Source organism: Denticeps clupeoides, unplaced genomic scaffold (genome assembly GCF_900700375.1).
Source record: "Denticeps clupeoides unplaced genomic scaffold, fDenClu1.1, whole genome shotgun sequence".
Classification (NCBI taxonomy): Eukaryota; Metazoa; Chordata; class Actinopteri; order Clupeiformes; family Denticipitidae; genus Denticeps; species Denticeps clupeoides.
Genome location: NW_021630090.1, coordinates 330,838 through 350,934, shown reverse-complemented (window position 1 = coordinate 350,934; position 20,097 = coordinate 330,838). Strand labels below are relative to the sequence as shown.

At 49.1% G+C, this 20,097-nt stretch overlaps 1 protein-coding gene across 1 annotated transcript; it reads right to left on the bottom strand.

Moving 5' to 3' along the window:
* Window positions 1-528: 528 nt before the first annotated feature.
* On the bottom strand, window positions 529-15,452 carry LOC114783293 (heparan-sulfate 6-O-sulfotransferase 1-B-like). Its single transcript, XM_028968715.1, has 3 exons — window positions 14,806-15,452; window positions 1,891-2,555; window positions 529-1,296 (listed from the first exon to the last, which is right to left on the bottom strand). The coding sequence occupies exons 1-2, from the start codon at window positions 15,288-15,290 to the stop codon at window positions 1,898-1,900; spliced, it is 1,143 nt and encodes a 380-aa protein (XP_028824548.1). The 5' UTR covers window positions 15,291-15,452; the 3' UTR covers window positions 529-1,296; window positions 1,891-1,897.
* Window positions 15,453-20,097: the final 4,645 nt, after the last annotated feature.

Here is a 20,097-nt window from a genome sequence, read left to right as displayed (position 1 = left end):
AAGATTCATTAAAGCAGCAATAAATTGAGCTCTGCACACAGACATGAATTCAGATTCCAGAGTTCCACCAGAACACACTCCAGGAGACACGGAGAACACATCAGCATGGCGAGTAGAACACAGAACGTGATGAGAACAATCAGAACTCACCTTCATTCCCAATCCAGGAATAAAGCAGGGAGCATGAAAATACAAAAATATGAAAAGTTCACCAGAAGATGAGGAAACACCTCGGCTCAGTCTCCTTCATTTCCTCCTTTCACCTGGAAAGTATCTTCATTTACAAACTTTCTGTGGATATTATGGTGAAGAAGCACATCCAGTCTACACTAGAACCCTCTTCCAGAGGATGGAAGAAGAGGATGAAGAGTGAAGAAAAGAACTACCAGGGCTCTGCTTTCTCTCACACAGCAGAACCTTCACCTTCCTACACTCTGTTCCATCATCTGCGCTAATAAATCCAAACGTTTATTCATGGTTCAAATTTCTCACGAAACATCTAAACACCAAGAAACACCAGAAACGTTCTTTACAAAAGAAACCGTTTTATTGGAAAGATTCATATTAGGCTGGTGTCAGAACAGAAACACATAAGGAACACACACACACACACACACACACACACACACAGCACCACGCGCACACAAAAACCCACCAAGCACAGACACACACACACACCCTGCACCACGCGCACACAAACACACACTGAGCACACACACACACAGCGTGACGTTGATCCGTGTCGAAGTGGGTTCCGTTCAGGGGGACGGGCTGGAACCGTAACAGTCGTGGTCTCGTTCACGTTTATTAGTTGTAATATTTGTAATCTGAGGAGAACCGGATTTGGTCACAATCTTGATTCTGGAACCGACAAATTTATCCACCAAAAACGGCAGCTTATTATGGTGCCTGTTTAAAAAGTGGGTGGCGCCGCCCCGCGGCCCCGCCCATCTACCATCCGTGGACGATCTGGCTCATGTAGTCCTGCGTGGGCGGAATTCCGGAGGAGGCGGAGCCAGCACGTGCTGGTAGCGGTAGCGCTGCAGGCGTGGCTGCTGTTGTACTGGACGAAGCGCCGGCCCCGCCCTGCGGCCCCGCCCCGCTACCAGCCGTGGACGATCTGGCTCATGTAGTCCTGCGTGGGCGTTGGTGGTGTTGTACAGGACGAAGCGCCGGCCCCGCCCCGCGGCCCCGCCCCACTACCAGCCGTGGACGATCTGGCTCATGTAGTCCTGCGTAGGTGTTGGTGGTGTTGTACTGGACGAAGCGCCGGCCCCGCCCCGCGGCCCCCGCCCCGCTACCAGCCGTGGACGATCTGGCTCATGTAGTCCTGCGTAGGTGTTGGTGGTGTTGTACTGGACGAAGCGCCGGCCCCGCCCCGCGGCCCCGCCCCACTACCAGCCGTGGACGATCTGGCTCATGTAGTCCTGCGTAGGCGTTGGTGGTGTTGTACTGGACGAAGCGCCGGCCCCGCCCCGCGGCCCCGCCCCACTACCAGCCGTGGACGATCTGGCTCATGTAGTCCTGCGTAGGTGTTGGTGGTGTTGTACTGGACGAAGCGCCGGCCCCGCCCCGCGGCCCCGCCCCACTACCAGCCGTGGACGATCTGGCTCATGTAGTCCTGCGTAGGTGTTGGTGGTGTTGTACTGGACAAAGCGCCGGCCCCGCCCCTCGACCCGCCCTCGACCCGCCCCACTACCAGCCGTGGACGATCTGGCTCATGTAGTCCTGCGTAGGTGTTGGTGGTGTTGTACTGGACGAAGCGCCGGCCCCGCCCCGCGGCCCCGCCCCACTACCAGCCGTGGACGATCTGGCTCATGTAGTCCTGCGTAGGCGTTGGTGGTGTTGTACAGGACGAAGCGCCGGCCCCGTGACCCCACCCCGCAGCCCCGCCCCGCTACCAGCCGTGGACGATCTGGCTCATGTAGTCCTGCGTAGGCGGCCGGGCGGCGTCCCGGAGGAGGCGGAGCCGGCGCTCCCGGCGCTCCAGCGCGTGCTGGTAGCGGTAGCGCTGCTGGAACAGGTCCCGGGCGTACTCGTACAGCTGCACGTCCAGCTCGTTCAGCTCCTGGATGCGCCGCACGGCGCCGGCGTCCAGGTCCACGCCGCCGGCGTGGGTGCTGTTGTACTGGGCGAAGGGCCGGATGAAGCGCAGGCGGAAGGCGCGCTCGAACAGGTACTGCGTCTTGCGCTGGTGCTCGGTCAGGCCGAAGAAGGCCATGTCGCGCAGGTTCTTCTTGGCCGAGTCCAGCAGCAGCTGGGCGCGCCGCGTCCCCGGCAGCGTGGACAGGTTGTAGCAGCCCACCAGGCTGAGGTCGGCCAGCATGCGCACCTGCCGGTTGTTGGCCAGGTTGTAGGGACAGTCCATGAACTGGTCCAGGGTGCAGCCCGACCAGTCGGCGCCGTCGTAGCAGGGGGGCAGCTCCTCGGGCGTGGGCACCCGCCCGTCGCACATGTGCAGCGACGTCTTCCAGGTGGCGCCGCGCTGGACGTGCCGCCACTCGCTCAGGTACCGCGACACGGGGTCCCGCAGGAGGGTGATGTAGTGGAACTTCCTGTCGGGCAGAAACAAGACGTCAGGGGACGAGTGGGGAGCCGAGCGTGAACTTTGACCCCCATAAATCAGACTCTGCTGAGGCTTCGGGAAGCCTGAACTAACATCCCACTGCAGAACCGTCCTGGAAAATCATCTCCTCGGGTAAAGGATGGAATGATGGAACATTCCAGGGTCTTTGTGTAACCAGATACCCCCACACCACACCACACACACACACCAACTTGGTCTGAGCTTCTGCAGATGTTAGAAAAAAAAACAACCCTTTAAACCCTGTACTATTGAGAGCTGTGTGTGTGTGTGTCCTAAATCTGACCACAGATCCTGACTTACACACGTGTGTGTGGAATAATGCGTGTAAGAGACTTTTCTTTGACAATCACTAACAGTCTCTCAGTCCATAAGAAGAGATTAAAAGCACAAAGAGAGCAGCACTCAGAGATCTGAATCCCACCCTCCATCACTTCAGACTGTGTGTGTGTGTGTGTGTGTGTGTGTGAATAAAAGCACAATGGAATAAACAGAGTCCGCTAATCCAGTGAAAGCCACCAGAGGGCAGCATGAAAAAAATCTAATTGATACAAACGTCATAGCTGATCTGAGGTCAAGTGGAATAAGTCTCTGTGTGTGTGTGTGTGTGTGTGTGTGTGTGTGTGTGTGTGTCCCGTATGCTGGTTGAACTCTGCACTTCAGACTTGATGGAAACTGAGCAAACAAATGAAAAGCAAATATCCTTCCCTTTGCTCGCTCTGTGTGTGTGTGTGTGTGTGTGCGTATGTATGTGTGGTCTTGAGAAAGAACCCAGGCACACACGCAATCCCCTGTAGTAGTGCAGAGCTGAACCCGCCCCCCCATTCAGAGGCCACGCCCCCCCAGCCCACCCATGGCCGTGTCGGAGGTAGGCAGGCGGTGGCCCACACCGGAATATAAATCACCACGTCTGGAGGGGACGGAGCTCCGGACACCAACTACCTGACCCCAATCACACGCCGCACTGCATCCTGGGAAAAGTAATGATTGACAGCTGAAGGAACTGAATAAATGAAATGAGTCCCGCCGAGCCTCAGAAGACGACCCACCAGCTCCGCCCGGCAGAGGAGCTGCCTCTGTCAAGCCCCTCCCCCAGGCCCCGCCGCCGTCCTCCTGGACTCCACCCATGTTTCCATGGTGATGCACCAACAGGTCAAGCAACAGTCAGGAAGTTTTTACTGCCTGCGGCCCCCAACTGACAAACTTCACCAGGCCACACCGACACCACAGAAGTACGTAGCAGACCAGTCAAAAACACACAAATCATCATCATCATCATCAACATGCACACACATATTAATATAGATCATGATCATTTTAAACTGTGATGCTCACTCATGTAAAACTCTTACTCTTACTAATTATTAGGAAATTATTCATTCGGGTCATTCATGAAGCTGTACACTATAGGTTTTATATATTTACAGTGTGTGTGTGTGTGTGTGTGTGTGTGTGTGTGTGTGTTTCCAGCTGTCGCTGGGCGGCTCTGATGTTGTTACTGTCTGCAGCTGGTGTTTCCGATGGAAAAATCACATTATTTCCTGTACACACACACACACACACACACACACAGCGGAACTTGTCAATATGGAGTTTATCTGTGAACGAGGTTCGCTTCTGCTCTGTGTGTGTTGATTTAATTTGGGTGGTTTGGTGTCTGTGTTTGTACCAGAGGTCGACCTGGACAGCAGATGGTGAAAGGTCATGACCTTGTAGGTGTTGGCTGGAGGAAGCTTAAGGAAGATAATTTATCTTTATATTCTGTAGTAGGGTGTGTGTGTGTGTAACTACCATGCCAACCTCTGAATATTTAATTAATGTTTAATAAGGAAGTTCCCTGCAGTGGCTCCGCCCCTTTTCCTACTGGGGAGCTCATCCTCTCGTCAGCTGACCGGTACACACCAGGATGAGCTACGTCTGTGAGGGCAAAACACATCACTTACACAAAATCAACAATCACTACTGGCAACACTGGCAACGTGTCAATCATGCCGATTTACTGTGTTTTTAAGACCCACTTTACACTTCTGAGCACCACTTCCTGACCTTCACACCTTCTCTACCTACGGAGTCCTAGTGACTTTATCGATGGGAACATGGAAGCACGTTGTAAGTCGCTCTGGATACAGCCGTAAATGTCAATATAATATGTTATAAGATGTACATAAGACAGTTTGTTTCCTACAAAGTCTTACATTCCTGGTCTGATATCAGATGATGGAATTTAATAGTAGATTTTGTAACCAGTGTTAATTGGTATTTGTTCTCTGGAAATGTAGATGGAGTTGTGATCATGAATTTTTGCAGCATGTGGGCATGATGAGGGCAGCAGATACTAGTGAAGAGAGATGGGCGTGGCTAGCTGCTGTACAGAACCAGATTCAGTCGGGGTTCTGGACAGCAGAGAACATGAGGAGCAGCAGGTGGACGTTCTGGCTAGCTTCTTCACCATAATTAAAATTAAGACTGAGTGACACACACACTTCAGTAGTGTTGCTGCTAGTCCTGCCCACCGTGGCATTTTTGCCGTGTATTTGCTGACGTGTGTGTGTGTTTCCAGCTGGTGAATGTGTGTGATCTGGAGGGAGGTGTGGAAAAGGAGGAGTCACTGTCTACATCATGGCTACAACTGAGTCAACAGAAGAAGATGAGTCTGATGTTCTCCAACATTCTTCTACCTGAGAAATTCCCCAAAATCTCCCAACTCCACTCTACCAGGAGCAGAACCGGCAGAGGTCGGGGTCATCAGGTTCATGTTAAGTCTCAGCAGATTGCAGTAATAAAGGGAATAAAGCCAGGGTGGTAGTAGCCTAGTGGGTAAAACACTCGCCTATGAACCAGAAGACCCGGGTTCGAATCCCACTTACTACCACTGTGTCCCTGAGCAAGACACTTAACCCTGAGTTGCTCCAGGGGGACTGTCCCTGTAAATACTGATTGTAAGTCGCTCTGGATAAGGGCGTCGGATAAATGCTGTAAATGTAAAGCCTGTAAACGGACCCAGTTAACTCTCCTGTCCATCCTGAAGAGACTCGGAATTCAGGGCTCAGCATTGAAATGGACCTGGATCGGAAAGAATCCACATCTGCTTCATGCAGACTCTCCACTGGCGTCCCTCAGGGCTCAGTACGTGGTCCTCTACTTATGTCCCTCACATGTGTTATCTTCTCTTTTTCTCACTCAGATGTGAATGCCGCTTCCAAAATCTCTGCATGCCTGACGTCTCATCTTGGATGGCAGCCCATCATCTAAAACTCAATCCCACCAAAACAGAACTAATATTCATTCCAGCAGAATCTTCACCTCATCAGGATCTTGCTATCTTCCGGAACAACTCTGAGATCTCTCCTTCAACTGCACGCATCCTTGGGGTAACTATAGAAAACAACTTTCCTTCTCAACTCACATCATGTAGATTCCTTCTCTACAATAACAGACAGATCCGCCCTTATCTATCAGCACAGTCCACCCAGATCCTGGTTCAGTCCTTATTAATCTCACAACTGGATTACTGCAACTCCTTTCTAGCTGGTCTACCTCTGACTGCCATCTACAACTCATACAAAATGCAGCAGCACGACTGATCTTCAACCTTCCCAAGTTCTCCACACCACCCCTCTGCTACGTTCCCTCCACTGGCTCCCAGTAGCTGCCTGCATCAGGTTCAAAATACTGATGCTGGCCTACAAAGCCAAACATGGAGTAGCACCATCCTACCTCACAGCCCTTATTACACCTCACACTGCACCTCGTATACTCCGAGCCTCCAGTACTGCTCACCTGGTCCCCCCATCTCTGAAGGTAAAAGGAAGACGCTCTTCTAGACTCTTCTCCGTCTTGGCCCCTCGGTGGTGGAATGAACTTCCAGCTCAGTCACTGAGCACCTTCACACAGCAGCTCAAGACCTTCCTCTTTAGAGAAGATTTAGATGAACTTGTAACATTCTTCTTGTCTGACTTCTGTATAGAAACTATACAGGTTTACACACACACACTCCCACTGATTTCCTCAGACATGGACCCTCTAGTTCTGCACTAGAGCTCAACTCTAGACATTAAATTTGCACGTCCCTCCATCTGCTCACACAACACAGAGAACCAGACAAAACCAGGTCAGAACCCTGCGCTGCACAAACAGAAATATTATGTCTGTGTAGCACACATGATAAACAGTAGTTCGCTCAGAGTGAGTATTACGCTGTGCTGTGAACATGAACAAGTGATTGTCACATGTGATACACAGCACACAGTGCACACAGTGAAATTTGTCCTCTTGATTTAACCATCACCCTGAGTGAGCAGTGGGCACCATGACAGGCGCCCGGGGAGCAGTGTGTGGCACCTTGGCGGATCGGGATTCGAACCGGCAACCTTCTGATTACGGGGCCACTTCCTTAACCGCTAGGCCACCACTGCCCCATGTCGGTGTAGTATACTCTACAACTGCGTAGTATACTCAGAGTGAGTAGTACGCTGTGAACATGTCGGTGTTGTACACTCTACATCTGTGTAGTATATTCAGAGTGAGTAGTACACTGTGAACTTCATGTCGGTGTAGTATACTCTACATCTGTGTAGTATACTCAGAGTGAGTAGTACGCTGTGAACTTCATGTCGGTGTAGTATACTCTACATCTGTGTAGTATACTCAGAGTGAGTAGTACGCTGTGAACTTCATGTCGGTGTTGTACCCTCAGAAAGACAGGAGGAGATGGATGACAGCTGCTCTTCACCCCGGAACCTGAACAGCGGTGTTAATTTATAATAAATGTGATGGTCTAATTCCGCGCATCCAGGATCAGATAACAGGAGCTCAGACGCCCAGCAGGGGGTTCGGGCCTCCGCCCGCCCGCCGGGTCCTTAATAATGCAGGAGATGTGGAGTCAGGGCGTGTCGGACCGGACCATTACAGAAGTGAGGCGGGCTTTTCAACATGAAGAAGATCACAGTGACATGATGTTCAGAATCGTTCTGTCGGAATATGAGCGCTGATGTCACCCGGAACCATCCGGAACTCTGCTGCTGCAGGCCCAGATTAGCACTATTTACTGTAAGGGGATTCTGTGAGAGGATAATCTGGCCACCAGAGACGCCCGCCACTAAAGGGATTATGGTCCAGCTGAGGACAGCGTCTGACCACCATCATCATCACACAGATCTGTTCAAAATAAAGGTCTCTAAATGCACGCACGCACGCACGCACACACTCACACACACACACACACACACACACACCCATACACACACACACACTACAGTGAGATGATCACAGCAGCCTGATAACATAATGGTGAAAAATGACCTTTTCATTTATCCCGATATTTAAAAAGCAGGAAGCAGATGAACAGATTATGCCTTTTTCTCCTCGTTTAAACCCAGTGTAAACAGGTGGAGGAGCAATGGATTGTGGGTAATCTGCACCATCTGGTTTTAAGATGAAGAAAGAATGGCCTGAACCTCACGGTTTAACGAGAGAGTCAAACACAGCGAGAAGTCCAAGGCTGCAGATCCACCTGGGAAGTGGGGCTCTTGGCTGATTCAAGGCCGACTGTTGTAACACACACACACACACACACACACACACACACAGTAATTAAATTACACTAATGAAGGAGCCTTTTAGCCACATCCCCCCAGGGGCAGGCAGAGTGTGACCTTTCACCCCTGAGTCTACACACCAGAGCCATGTTCCACATGCAGGCGAGATTCCAGGTGACCTCTGACCTGTGAAACAGGGACAACGATGGGGTATTTCGACTGGAGACACACACGCCACACGAGACAAGGTTCCACTTTCTCCCCCTCTGAACACTGAACACCTGTCAATCATCAACAGGTCGGAGGTCACCTAGCGGTGAAGAACGTCACTCGTACTACTAATCCGGCTCGTTTAATATAAACTATATTTCTGGATGAAATCCGCGTCTCGGTCCAGAAAGCTTGGTCCCAGCTGGACTCCGCTTTAAAAGGCGCGGTCAGCGGGGGGCAACATTCCGTCCACGACTCGCTCAGGCCTCCATCAGCCCCCCGCCGGGCGGGGTTAACGGCCGCCAGTCACGCGCTGCGGAGGAGCGTGGCGGGGACGTGATGGGGGACAGCTGCCCACACACACACACACGGCGGAGAGTAACGTCCAATTCGCACCTTTTAACAGCAGGAGCAGCTGAACTCCAACCCGCACCGTAAATCGTTAACTCCGCCCCCTTCACACACGCACAACCAGCGCCCGCCAGTCACCAGTCAGTCCAGGTAAGAAGGCCCTAAAACGTGACCTTTGACCCCACTGCACCATGTGACCCACTGTGACACTAGCGGGTCTGGAGTGGGAAGCGGCGTTAGGACAGCAGTAGGTATGGGACACCGGAGAACCGCAGAACACAGACGGAACAAAAGCAGATAATTAATAATTCTTTTCTCAGTCTCCTTTATCACCTTCATCTTATGAAAAAGGTGAATATGGATTATTCTTCATCTCCAGAGCAGATCCCTAGATCCCGGAAAAGCATGAAAAGCCACAGCAGATCAGACAAAGGCCGAGCTACCAGAGGCGTGGTCAGGGAGCGTGGGGGAGGGGCCTAATGACCTCCGGGTCACAACTGACTTCCAACCCCCTTCTCGGTTTTCCAGTTATGGTGCTTTTGATCTTTCCTGAAAGTTTCATTAAAATATTGTATATGATATAAATTCTGAGGCCTTTTAAGAACCACAGATGGGATGATGATGATGATAATTTATGAACTTTCCTGTAAACCTGCACCACGCTGCTGTAGTACCTCACGTCTCTACATTTTTTGGTGTGTATGGGAGAGTCCTCCACAACAGTCAGCCAATCACATCTCACTATTACTAGCCCCGCCCCTGAAGTCTGCAGATGACGGCGGCTGATACAGAATGCTGAAGGTCCTCCACTACATACGCAGTGATCAGGAGCAAATCTGGAGATTCTGATTGGCTGACTTTCACACACAGATGATGTCCATTTCCTGTAGCCTCCTGGTGATCACACACACACACACAACCTCAAACATTTCGCACAAACATGCAGATTATTCCGGAATGTTCCAATTCCATCTCCACAGACATATAGAACATCTAACACTAGAGACAAGATTCCTTCTTAAGATGCTGACCCCGCCCACATCAAAATATGGTGGAATTGAAGAGAAACGTACAGGAACCGGTGGGACAGGCACGCCCCCACCGGTTCAGAGCAGAAACCGAATCCCTGATGGAACGTGAGAGGGGGCCTCAGCCAGAACTTCTACACCAGCAAACATGCTGGCCACGCCCACCATTCATATCCACTTTCTCATTACCCACAACTACATCTGGATCAGAGGGACAAACACACACACACACACACACGTGACCAAAACACTCAAAGACGAGGGAGACAACAGGAACATGGGTTCTACAATCTGAATTAGATCCTACACAGCCAGAACCTGGCGTGGACAGAACCCGACAATAGTGACACGGTGTGATGTGAGAGGTGCCATTGTTTCAGAAAACAGTCCATGCGCTCAGTGGCATTTACACGACAAAGAACCACTGATCACCGCAATTAGAACCACAAAACTGGATTAAAACAAAACTTCACTACAGACAGACCAGGAAAGGCAGGAACAAGAACCAACATTCCATTAAATTCACCCAGAACCGCTGATCACCGCACCTAGAACCACAGAACAGGATTAAAACAAAACTTCACTACAGACAGACCAGGAAAGGCAGGAACAAGAACCAACATTCCATTAAATTCACCCAGAACCGCTGATCACCGCACCTAGAACCACAGAACAGGATTAAAACAAAACTTCACTACAGACAGACCAGGAAAGGCAGGAACAAGAACCAACATTCCATTAAATTCACCCAGAACCGCTGATCACCGCACCTAGAACCACAGAACAGGATTAAAACAAAACTTCACTACAGACAGACCAGGAAAGGCAGGAACAAGAACCAACATTCCATTAAATTCACCCAGAACCGCTGATCACCGCACCTAGAACCACAGAACAGGATTAAAACAAAACTTCACTACAGACAGACCAGGAAAGGCAGGAACAAGAACCAACATTCCATTAAATTCACCCAGAACCGCTGATCACCGCACCTAGAACCACAGAACAGGATTAAAACAAAACTTCACTACAGACAGACCAGGAAAGGCAGGAACAAGAACCAACATTCCATTAAATTCACCCAGAACCGCTGATCACCGCACCTAGAACCACAGAACAGGATTAAAACAAAACTTCACTACAGACAGACCAGGAAAGGCAGGAACAAGAACCAACATTCCATTAAATTCACCCAGAACCGCTGATCACCGCACCTAGAACCACAGAACAGGATTAAAACAAAACTTCACTACAGACAGACCAGGAAACGCAGGAACAAGAACCAAAGTTACATTAAATTCACCCAGAACCGCTGATCACCGCACCTAGAACCACAGAACAGGATTAAAGCAAATTTCACTACAGACAGACCAGGAAAGGCAGGAACAAGAACCAACATTCCATTAAATTCACCCAGAACCGCTGATCACCGCACCTAGAACCACAGAACAGGATTAAAGCAAATTTCACTACAGACAGACCAGGAAACGCAGGAACAAGAACCAAAGTTACATTAAATTCACCCAGAACCGCTGATCACCGCACCTAGAACCACAGGGCAGGATAAACGCAGGAGTCACTAAAGACAGACCAGGAAACGCAAGAACCAACCTTTCTATAAATTTACCCAGAACCGCTGATCACCGCACCTAAAACCACAGAACAGGATTAACGCAAACTTCACTACAGACAGGAACGCAGGAACAAGAACAAACATTCCATTAAATTCACTCAGAACCACTGACCACCGCACCTAGAACCACAGAACAGGATTAAAGTAAATTTCACTACAGACAGACCAGGAAACGTAGGAACCAACGTTGAAATAAATCAACCCAGATCCACTGACCACCACACCTAGAACCACAGAACAGGATTAACGCAAACTTCACTACAGACAGACCTGGAAACGCAGGAACAAGAACCAAAGTTCCATTAGATCCACCCAGAACGGCTGATCAGACTACAGACAGACCAGGAAACGTAGGAACCAACGTTGAAATAAATCAACTCAGAACCACTGACCACCACACCTAGAACCACAGAACAGGATTAACGCAAACTTCACTACAGACAGACCAGGAAACACAGGAACAAGAACAAACATTCCATTAAATTCACTCAGAACCGATGACCACCACACCTAGAACCACAGAACAGGATTAAAGCAAATTTCACTACAGACAGACCAGGAAACGTAGGAACAAGAACCAAAGTTCCATTAAATCCACCCAGAACGGCTGATCACCGCACTTAGAACCACAGGGCAGGATAAATGCAGGCGTCACTAAAGACAGACCAGGAAACGTAGGAACCAACGTTGAAATAAATCAACCCAGAACCGATGACCACCTCAGCTAGAACCACAGGGCAGAATTAACGCAGACTTCACTACAGACAGGAACGCAGGAACAAGAACCAAAGTTCCATTAAATTCACCCAGAACCGCTGATCACCGCACCTAGAACCACAGGGCAGGATTAACGCAAACTTCACTACAGACAGACGAGGAAACACAGGAACAAGAACCAACATTGAAATAAATCCACCCAGAATGGCTGATCACCGCACTTAGAACCACAGGGCAGAATTAACAGAACCTTCACTACAGACAGACCAGGAAACACAGGAACAAGAACCAACATTGAAATAAATCCACCCAGAACGGCTGATCACCGCACCTAGAACCACAGAACAGGATTAAAGCAAATTTCACTACAGACAGACCAGGAAACGCAGGAACAAGAACCAAAGTTCCATTAGATCCACCCAGAACGGCTGATCACCGCACTTAGAACCACAGAACAGGATTAAAGCAAATTTCACTACAGACAGACCAGGAAACGCAGGAACAAGAACCAAAGTTCCATTAAATTCACCCAGAACCGCTGATCACCGCACCTAGAACCAAAGAACAGGATTAAAGTAAATTTCACTACAGACAGACCAGGAAACGTAGGAACCAACGTTGAAATAAATCAACCCAGAACCACTGACCACCACACCTAGAACCACAGAACAGGATTAACGCAAACTTCACTACAGACAGACCAGGAAACGCAGGAACAAGAACCAAAGTTCCATTAAATTCACCCAGAACCGCTAATCACCGCACCTAGAACCACAGGGCAGGATTAAAGCAAATTTCACTACAGACAGACCTGGAAACGCAGGAACAAGAACCAAAGTTCCATTAGATCCACCCAGAACGGCTGATCACCGCACTTAGAACCACAGAACAGGATTAAAGCAAATTTCACTACAGACAGACCAGGAAACGCAGGAACAAGAACCAAAGTTCCATTAAATTCACTCAGAACCACTGACCACCACACCTAGAACCACAGGGCAGGATTAAAGCAAATTTCACTACAGACAGACCTGGAAACGCAGGAACAAGAACCAAAGTTCCATTAGATCCACCCAGAACGGCTGATCACCGCACTTAGAACCACAGAACAGGATTAAAGCAAATTTCACTACAGACAGACCAGGAAACACAGGAACAAGAACCAAAGTTCCATTAAATTCACTCAGAACCACTGACCACCACACCTAGAACCACAGAACAGGATTAAAGCAAATTTCACTACAGACAGACCAGGAAGCGCAGGAACAAGAACCAAAGTTCCATTAAATTCACCCAGAACGGCTGATCACCGCACCTAGAACCACAGAACAGGATTAAAGCAAATTTCACTACAGACAGACCAGGAAACGCAGGAACAAGAACCAAAGTTCCATTAGATCCACCCAGAACGGCTGATCACCGCACTTAGAACCACAGAACAGGATTAAAGCAAATTTCACTACAGACAGACCAGGAAACGCAGGAACAAGAACCAAAGTTCCATTAAATTCACCCAGAACCGCTGATCACCGCACCTAGAACCAAAGAACAGGATTAAAGTAAATTTCACTACAGACAGACCAGGAAACGTAGGAACCAACGTTGAAATAAATCAACCCAGAACCACTGACCACCACACCTAGAACCACAGAACAGGATTAACGCAAACTTCACTACAGACAGACCAGGAAACGCAGGAACAAGAACCAAAGTTCCATTAAATTCACCCAGAACCGCTAATCACCGCACCTAGAACCACAGGGCAGGATTAAAGCAAATTTCACTACAGACAGACCTGGAAACGCAGGAACAAGAACCAAAGTTCCATTAGATCCACCCAGAACCACTGACCACCACACCTAGAACCACAGGGCAGGATTAAAGCAAATTTCACTACAGACAGACCTGGAAACGCAGGAACAAGAACCAAAGTTCCATTAGATCCACCCAGAACGGCTGATCACCGCACTTAGAACCACAGAACAGGATTAAAGCAAATTTCACTACAGACAGACCAGGAAACACAGGAACAAGAACCAAAGTTCCATTAAATTCACTCAGAACCACTGACCACCACACCTAGAACCACAGAACAGGATTAAAGCAAATTTCACTACAGACAGACCAGGAAGCGCAGGAACAAGAACCAAAGTTCCATTAAATTCACCCAGAACGGCTGATCACCGCACCTAGAACCACAGAACAGGATTAACGCAAACTTCACTACAGACAGACCTGGAAACGCAGGAACAAGAACCAAAGTTCCATTAGATCCACCCAGAACGGCTGATCACCGCACTTAGAACCACAGAACAGGATTAAAGCAAATTTCACTACAGACAGACCAGGAAACACAGGAACAAGAACCAAAGTTCCATTTAATTCACCCAGAACGGCTGATCACCGCACTTAGAACCACAGAACAGGATTAAAGCAAATTTCACTACAGACAGACCAGGAAACACAGGAACAAGAACCAAAGTTCCATTAAATTCACCCAGAACCGCTAATCACCGCACCTAGAACCACAGGGCAGGATTAACGCAAACTTCACTACAGACAGACCAGGAAACGCAGGAACCAACGTTGAAGCAAATCCACCCAGAAGCGCTGCAGACGTTCTCCACGAGATCAGGATGGTTCTATAGCAGGTCCTAACCAGAGAAAACTTGAACACCCCCACACAGAGAAAGAGAGAGAGAGACATCTGGCTGGAAGACGGTCCCCCCGCGCGTCGCGTCGTACCGCACGGTTCGGTCCCTCCGGCCCAGCACCCCGGGGACGCAGCTGGTCAGCTCGGTCCAGTCGGCGTGGAGCCCGCAGCTCCAGCCGGTGGAGAAGCGGGAGAAGAGCCAGGGCTCCTTGCTGTTGGGTCGGTGGCAGGTACACTTCTTCTGGCCCGGCCTGCAGTCGCACGGAACCTCGAGGCGGACGTTCTGCACCAGGTGGCGGCCGAACGTGGTTCCGCCCGTCTTCTGGATGTGCAGGAACACGATCACGTCCTCGCCGCGCATCTGGAAGTCGGCGGCGCGCCGCAGGTCCCGGACGGGGAAGTAGAACTTGTCCACGTAGTGCGGGTCCGGCGTGGGGAAGAGCGTCGCGGCGTCGGACCCGGAGCCGCGCGGCGCGCCGAACCCGAGCGAACCGGGCGCCGCGTACTGGTACAGGACGAGCATGAAGAGGACGGAACCGGCGAGCAGCAGCACGAACTTACTGGCCCGCTCCACCATGGTCCCGGTCCCCCGCCATACACCCCGCGACACCGGGTCACGTCGCCAGTCCGAACGCGACACGCGTCGCGGACGCGGCCGCTCCTCTTCCTCTCCGCGCGGGATCTGTCTGTTTCTCTCTTTCTCTCTCTCTCCCCTAAACACACACACACACGCACACACACACACGCACACAGCCCGCACATGCGCACACGCCGCCCGGACTCGGTGTTGCCAGATCCAAATTCTAAATCCCCAGTTTTATTTGTCACATACAGTCATACACGGTATGATATGCAGTGAAATACTTTTAGCGACCGCTACAGACCACATTATTGCAAATATTGCAAGTAACAATGAACCAATATTCAAATATTGCAAACATAACCAAATATTACACCTTTACGTTTTTAACGTAAAATATGTGTATCAGGTGTGCAAATGAGTAAAATAAAAGTCAACAATTTGTACAGGATTCTGGGGGGATTCTGGGAGTTCAGAAGTGATTGAACTTGTATTCGTGTTCTGTCCTATGTAGAGCTCGTATGACCACACACAGGTTCCATTCTGAAGATCTTCCTCAATATAACGCACATCATCACAGACTGTGCATGTCATCGTGAATAAAGCACCATTTACACCTCTGGGAAGAACTGAAAAAACCAAACAAGTAGTACCCCTTATCGAACACGCCACAAGCCGCCGACAGGGGGCGACACTGCCACCTGCCACCCCGTTTTATAACTGTGGGAGCCTTTAATGATGTCTTCATAAACCCACATTTCTTATTTCGTTCCTCAGCCTCCTCCCTGTTAAGACCACTTCACCGCCGTGCGTGTTGAGGCCTGTTAGTCTTCTCCGCTGGGAGTCCTGACCCCGACCCCTTTTAGCTCAGCCAGGGATGATGATTCCACCAGATCTCGGCACGTGCTGGCAAATGCGAGATGAAGAACGTTCCCCTCATGGGAACATCCAGAATGTGAGATTCGGAGATTGTATAATAAAAGCAGGAACCGTTGATAAAAACCACATCATTTCATGGCTGAATGGAATTTCGTACCCGCACTACCAACCTGGATTCTGACTGGAATTCATTCCAAATACTGGAACTTCACATCTGATATATTCAAAGTGCCATACGTTCTATTTACATTTATAATATTTACCAGACGCCCTTATCCAGAGCGCCTTACAGTCAGTAGTGACAGGACTCACGGTAAAGTGTCCTGCTCAGGGACACGATGGGACTTACTGTCTTCAGAGACGAGTGTGTTACCAGCCCAGTCTGAGCAGTGAGGTCCAGCAGATGCCATATATGGGACTCACCAAAATGACGATGATGCCATGAGAAGACCGCGTCCGCAGTGTTCATGGTTCCAGGCTTCATCTTCTTCTCGCTGGCACTGATGGTTCTGCTCTGCGTCTGTAAATCCTGATTCCTGAGCTGGAAGGAGAACGAAGTCCAACTGGAATGTTAGTTTAGAGATCCACCCTTCCTGTTCCCGTACTTTTCTTCATTTGCTTTGACGGGAACATGCATAGTTGTGTTTTGGCCTGGAGACTTGTGTCTGCATCATGTCATTCTAGAACCCACAGCTGCAGAAGTGGTTCTCATGTGACTCCAGGCCCAGATCAGTTATTCCGGAAGGTTCCCACCCTTCCACATCTGTGATAACTGCAGCGATCCACATCATGCTGAAGTCCAGTCTACGTCATCCTCAGTATCAGCACGGAGAACCACGACATCAGAACCCAGGCTGGACTGGAGCAGAAGGCCTAATGAGGAGAACTTTCCCGCCAGAGGCCCATTAATTATTACTGGAGAACCGGCCTGCTGATTAACCAGCCGCCCGGTGACCCTGAACCGGCAGGCCAGACAGACCGGCTGTGAAATAACGCGGCGGAGAACAAGGAGTTCTGACTATAGGAACCGGAGGGGAACCGCTCCGTCACTGTGTCACCAGCCACTTCCAGAACATCAGAACAGGACGTTTTTATTCTCTAAAATACCCGCTGAAAACAACACAAAAATAGCTTCACAGTAGAACTTTGCTGAGGAAAGTAGAGCAATATGGAACGTTATTACCTGTTCTCCATGGGACCCCAAAGAGCAATATTTCGTTTTTAAAGGAACAAAGAGTAAAACCGTCTCTTCTCACTCAGAACCGAAGGCAGCTGCACCAAATGACGTAGCGGACAGAGGCTGAGGCGCCTGGAGACACATGACATAATAATAATTATTCAGGCTGTAATCTGCATATTAATTTGTTTTATGCATGAAAAGACCTTCATGGTTTCATTTAAAAGGTTCTATCAGAGATTTAACGATTCGGAACATTTTCCTGTGAGCATCACCGACCCTGGAGCTTCCAGACAGGTGATGTTTCTTGACTGGTTCCAGATTCTCAGAGTTCTTCCTGTCTCTGTGATGTTGGCATCTCAGCTGTGATCTGACCTGGTGGAACTCCAAAAACCATCTGCTTTGCGTTCCTGACATTGTATTGTGGGGCAGTGGTGGTGTAGCGTGTAACCGTCCCCACACGCTGCTCCCTGGGCGCCTGTCATGGTGACCACTGTCACCAAGGGTGACGGTTAAATACAGAGGACACGTTTCACCATGTCACCGTGTGCTGTGCTGCAGTGTCTCACAATGACATTCACTTCACTTTCACTTTTCATATTTCTCCTGGCGACGATGAGGGACCTTCACAGTTCTCACCACAGCAAACACTGCATCTCCTCTATGAATCATGGGAAATATCCCAGATCAGGGAGTAGGTTCTCCTGTGTGTGTTGTGTGAGTGTTGTGTGGTGTATGTGTGTGAGCGTGTGTGTGTAGTATGTATACGTGTGTGTGTGTGCATGTGTGTTGTGTGAGTGTTGTGTGGTGTATGTGTGTGTGTTGTGTTGTATGTGTATGTGTGTGTGTTGTGTTGTATGTGTGTGTGTGCATGTGTGTTGTGTGAGTGTTATGTGGTGTATGTGTGTGCGTGTGTGTGCATGTGTGTTGTGTGAGTGTGTGTTCTGTTGTATGTGTGTGTGTGCGGTGTGTGTGTGTTGTGTGTAGTATGTATATGTGTGTGTGTGTGTTGTATGTATATGTGTGTGAGTGTGTGTGTTGTGTTGCATGTGTGTGTGTGTTGTATGTATATGTGTGTGTGCGGTGTGTGTTGTGTGTAGAATGTATATGTGTGCGTGTGTGAGTGTTATGTGGTGTATGTGTGTGAGTGTGTGTGCATGTGTGTTGTGTGTAGTATGTATATGTGTGTGTGTGTGTGTTGTATGTATATGTGTGTGAGTGTGTGTGTGTGTTGTGTTGTATGTGTGTGTGTGTTGTATGTATATGTGTGTGTGCAGTGTGTGTGTGTGTTGTGTGTAGAATGTATATGTGTGCGTGTGTGTGTGTGTGTGTGAGAGATAAGCACGGTGGGGGAGGAACGCTGCTCACAGAGCTGATAAGGTTGGATGAAAACCGTTCTTGACGGGTTCACGTTTCCCCGCGTCCACGTCGCCTAATTACAGACTAACCAGGCCACCTGCAGAGGACAGAACCGGTTCTAATTAAAACCAGCGCCGGCCGGGTGTTAGAACCCTTCAGAACAGTGTACTAACTGGCCTGCAGTGTTTCACTTCACCTTCCTTTCTGAGTATAAAACAGCAATTACATCAAATGAAGAAATTTATCACCTCCCTGTTTCATATTTTATTCTGGTTCTTTTATCTTTGCTCATCTTTGTGTGTGTATGTGTGTATGTGTGTTGTATGTTGTGTGTATGTGTGTGTTGTGTGTATTTGTGTTGAGTTGTGTGTGTATGTGGGTTGTGTGTGTATGTGTGTTGTTGTGTGTATTTGTGTTGTGTGTGTGTTGTGTGTATTTGTGTCAAGTTGTGTGTATTTGTGTTGAGTTGTGTGTGTATGTGGGTTGTGTGTGTTGGTTATGTGTATTGTTAGTATTTGTGTTGTGTGTGTATTGTGTGTATTTGTGTTGAGTTGTGTGTGTATTTGTGTTGAGTTGTGTTTGTTGTGTGTGTATGTGTGTTGTTGTGTGTATTTGTGTTGTGTGTGTGTGATGTGTGTATTTGTGTTGAGTTGTGTGTTGTGTTGTGTCTGTGTGTGTGTTGTTGTGTGTATTTGTGTTGTGTGTGTGTGTTGTGTGTTTGTGTTGAGTTGTGTGTGTATTTGTGTTGAGTTGTGTGTGTATTTGTGTTCAGTTGTGTTTGTTTGTTGTGTGTTTGTGTGTGTATGTGTGTTGTTGTGTGTATTTGTGTTGTGTGTGTGTGTGTTGTGTGTATTTGTGTTGAGTTGTGTGTGTATTTGTGTTGAGTTGTGTTTGTTGTGTGTGTCTGTGTGTTGTTGTGTGTATTTGTGTTGAGTTGTGTTTGTTGTGTGTGTGACCTGTAGGCGGAGGGTAAATGTCTATTTCCAGTTCTTTATAGAATTGGTCAGCGTGCGAGAACGTGCGAGAACGTGTTCCACCGCGGCTGGAACGCTGTATGAAAATAGAAGGATCGGATCCGAGTGGGAGGAGCAGGATTCCTGATCAGATCCAGAGCGGAGGAGCTTCCACAGATCCACCATAAGAAGAAGAGAAGTTCCGAGCGAGTAAAAGGGAGAGAACCCGCGTTCTCCCCGCCGTCCTTCATTAGCACAACAGGATTAGCGGGAGTGTTAATTACAGACAAACACAATCACGGCTCCATCTCCTGCTGCATGCCTGGTGGTAATTAACACTTAACCGAGACCACGCCCCTCCTCCAACACACACACACACACACACACACCAGCGCCGGGGAAAAGAGACCAGCAGGAACCTCATCACGCATTTACA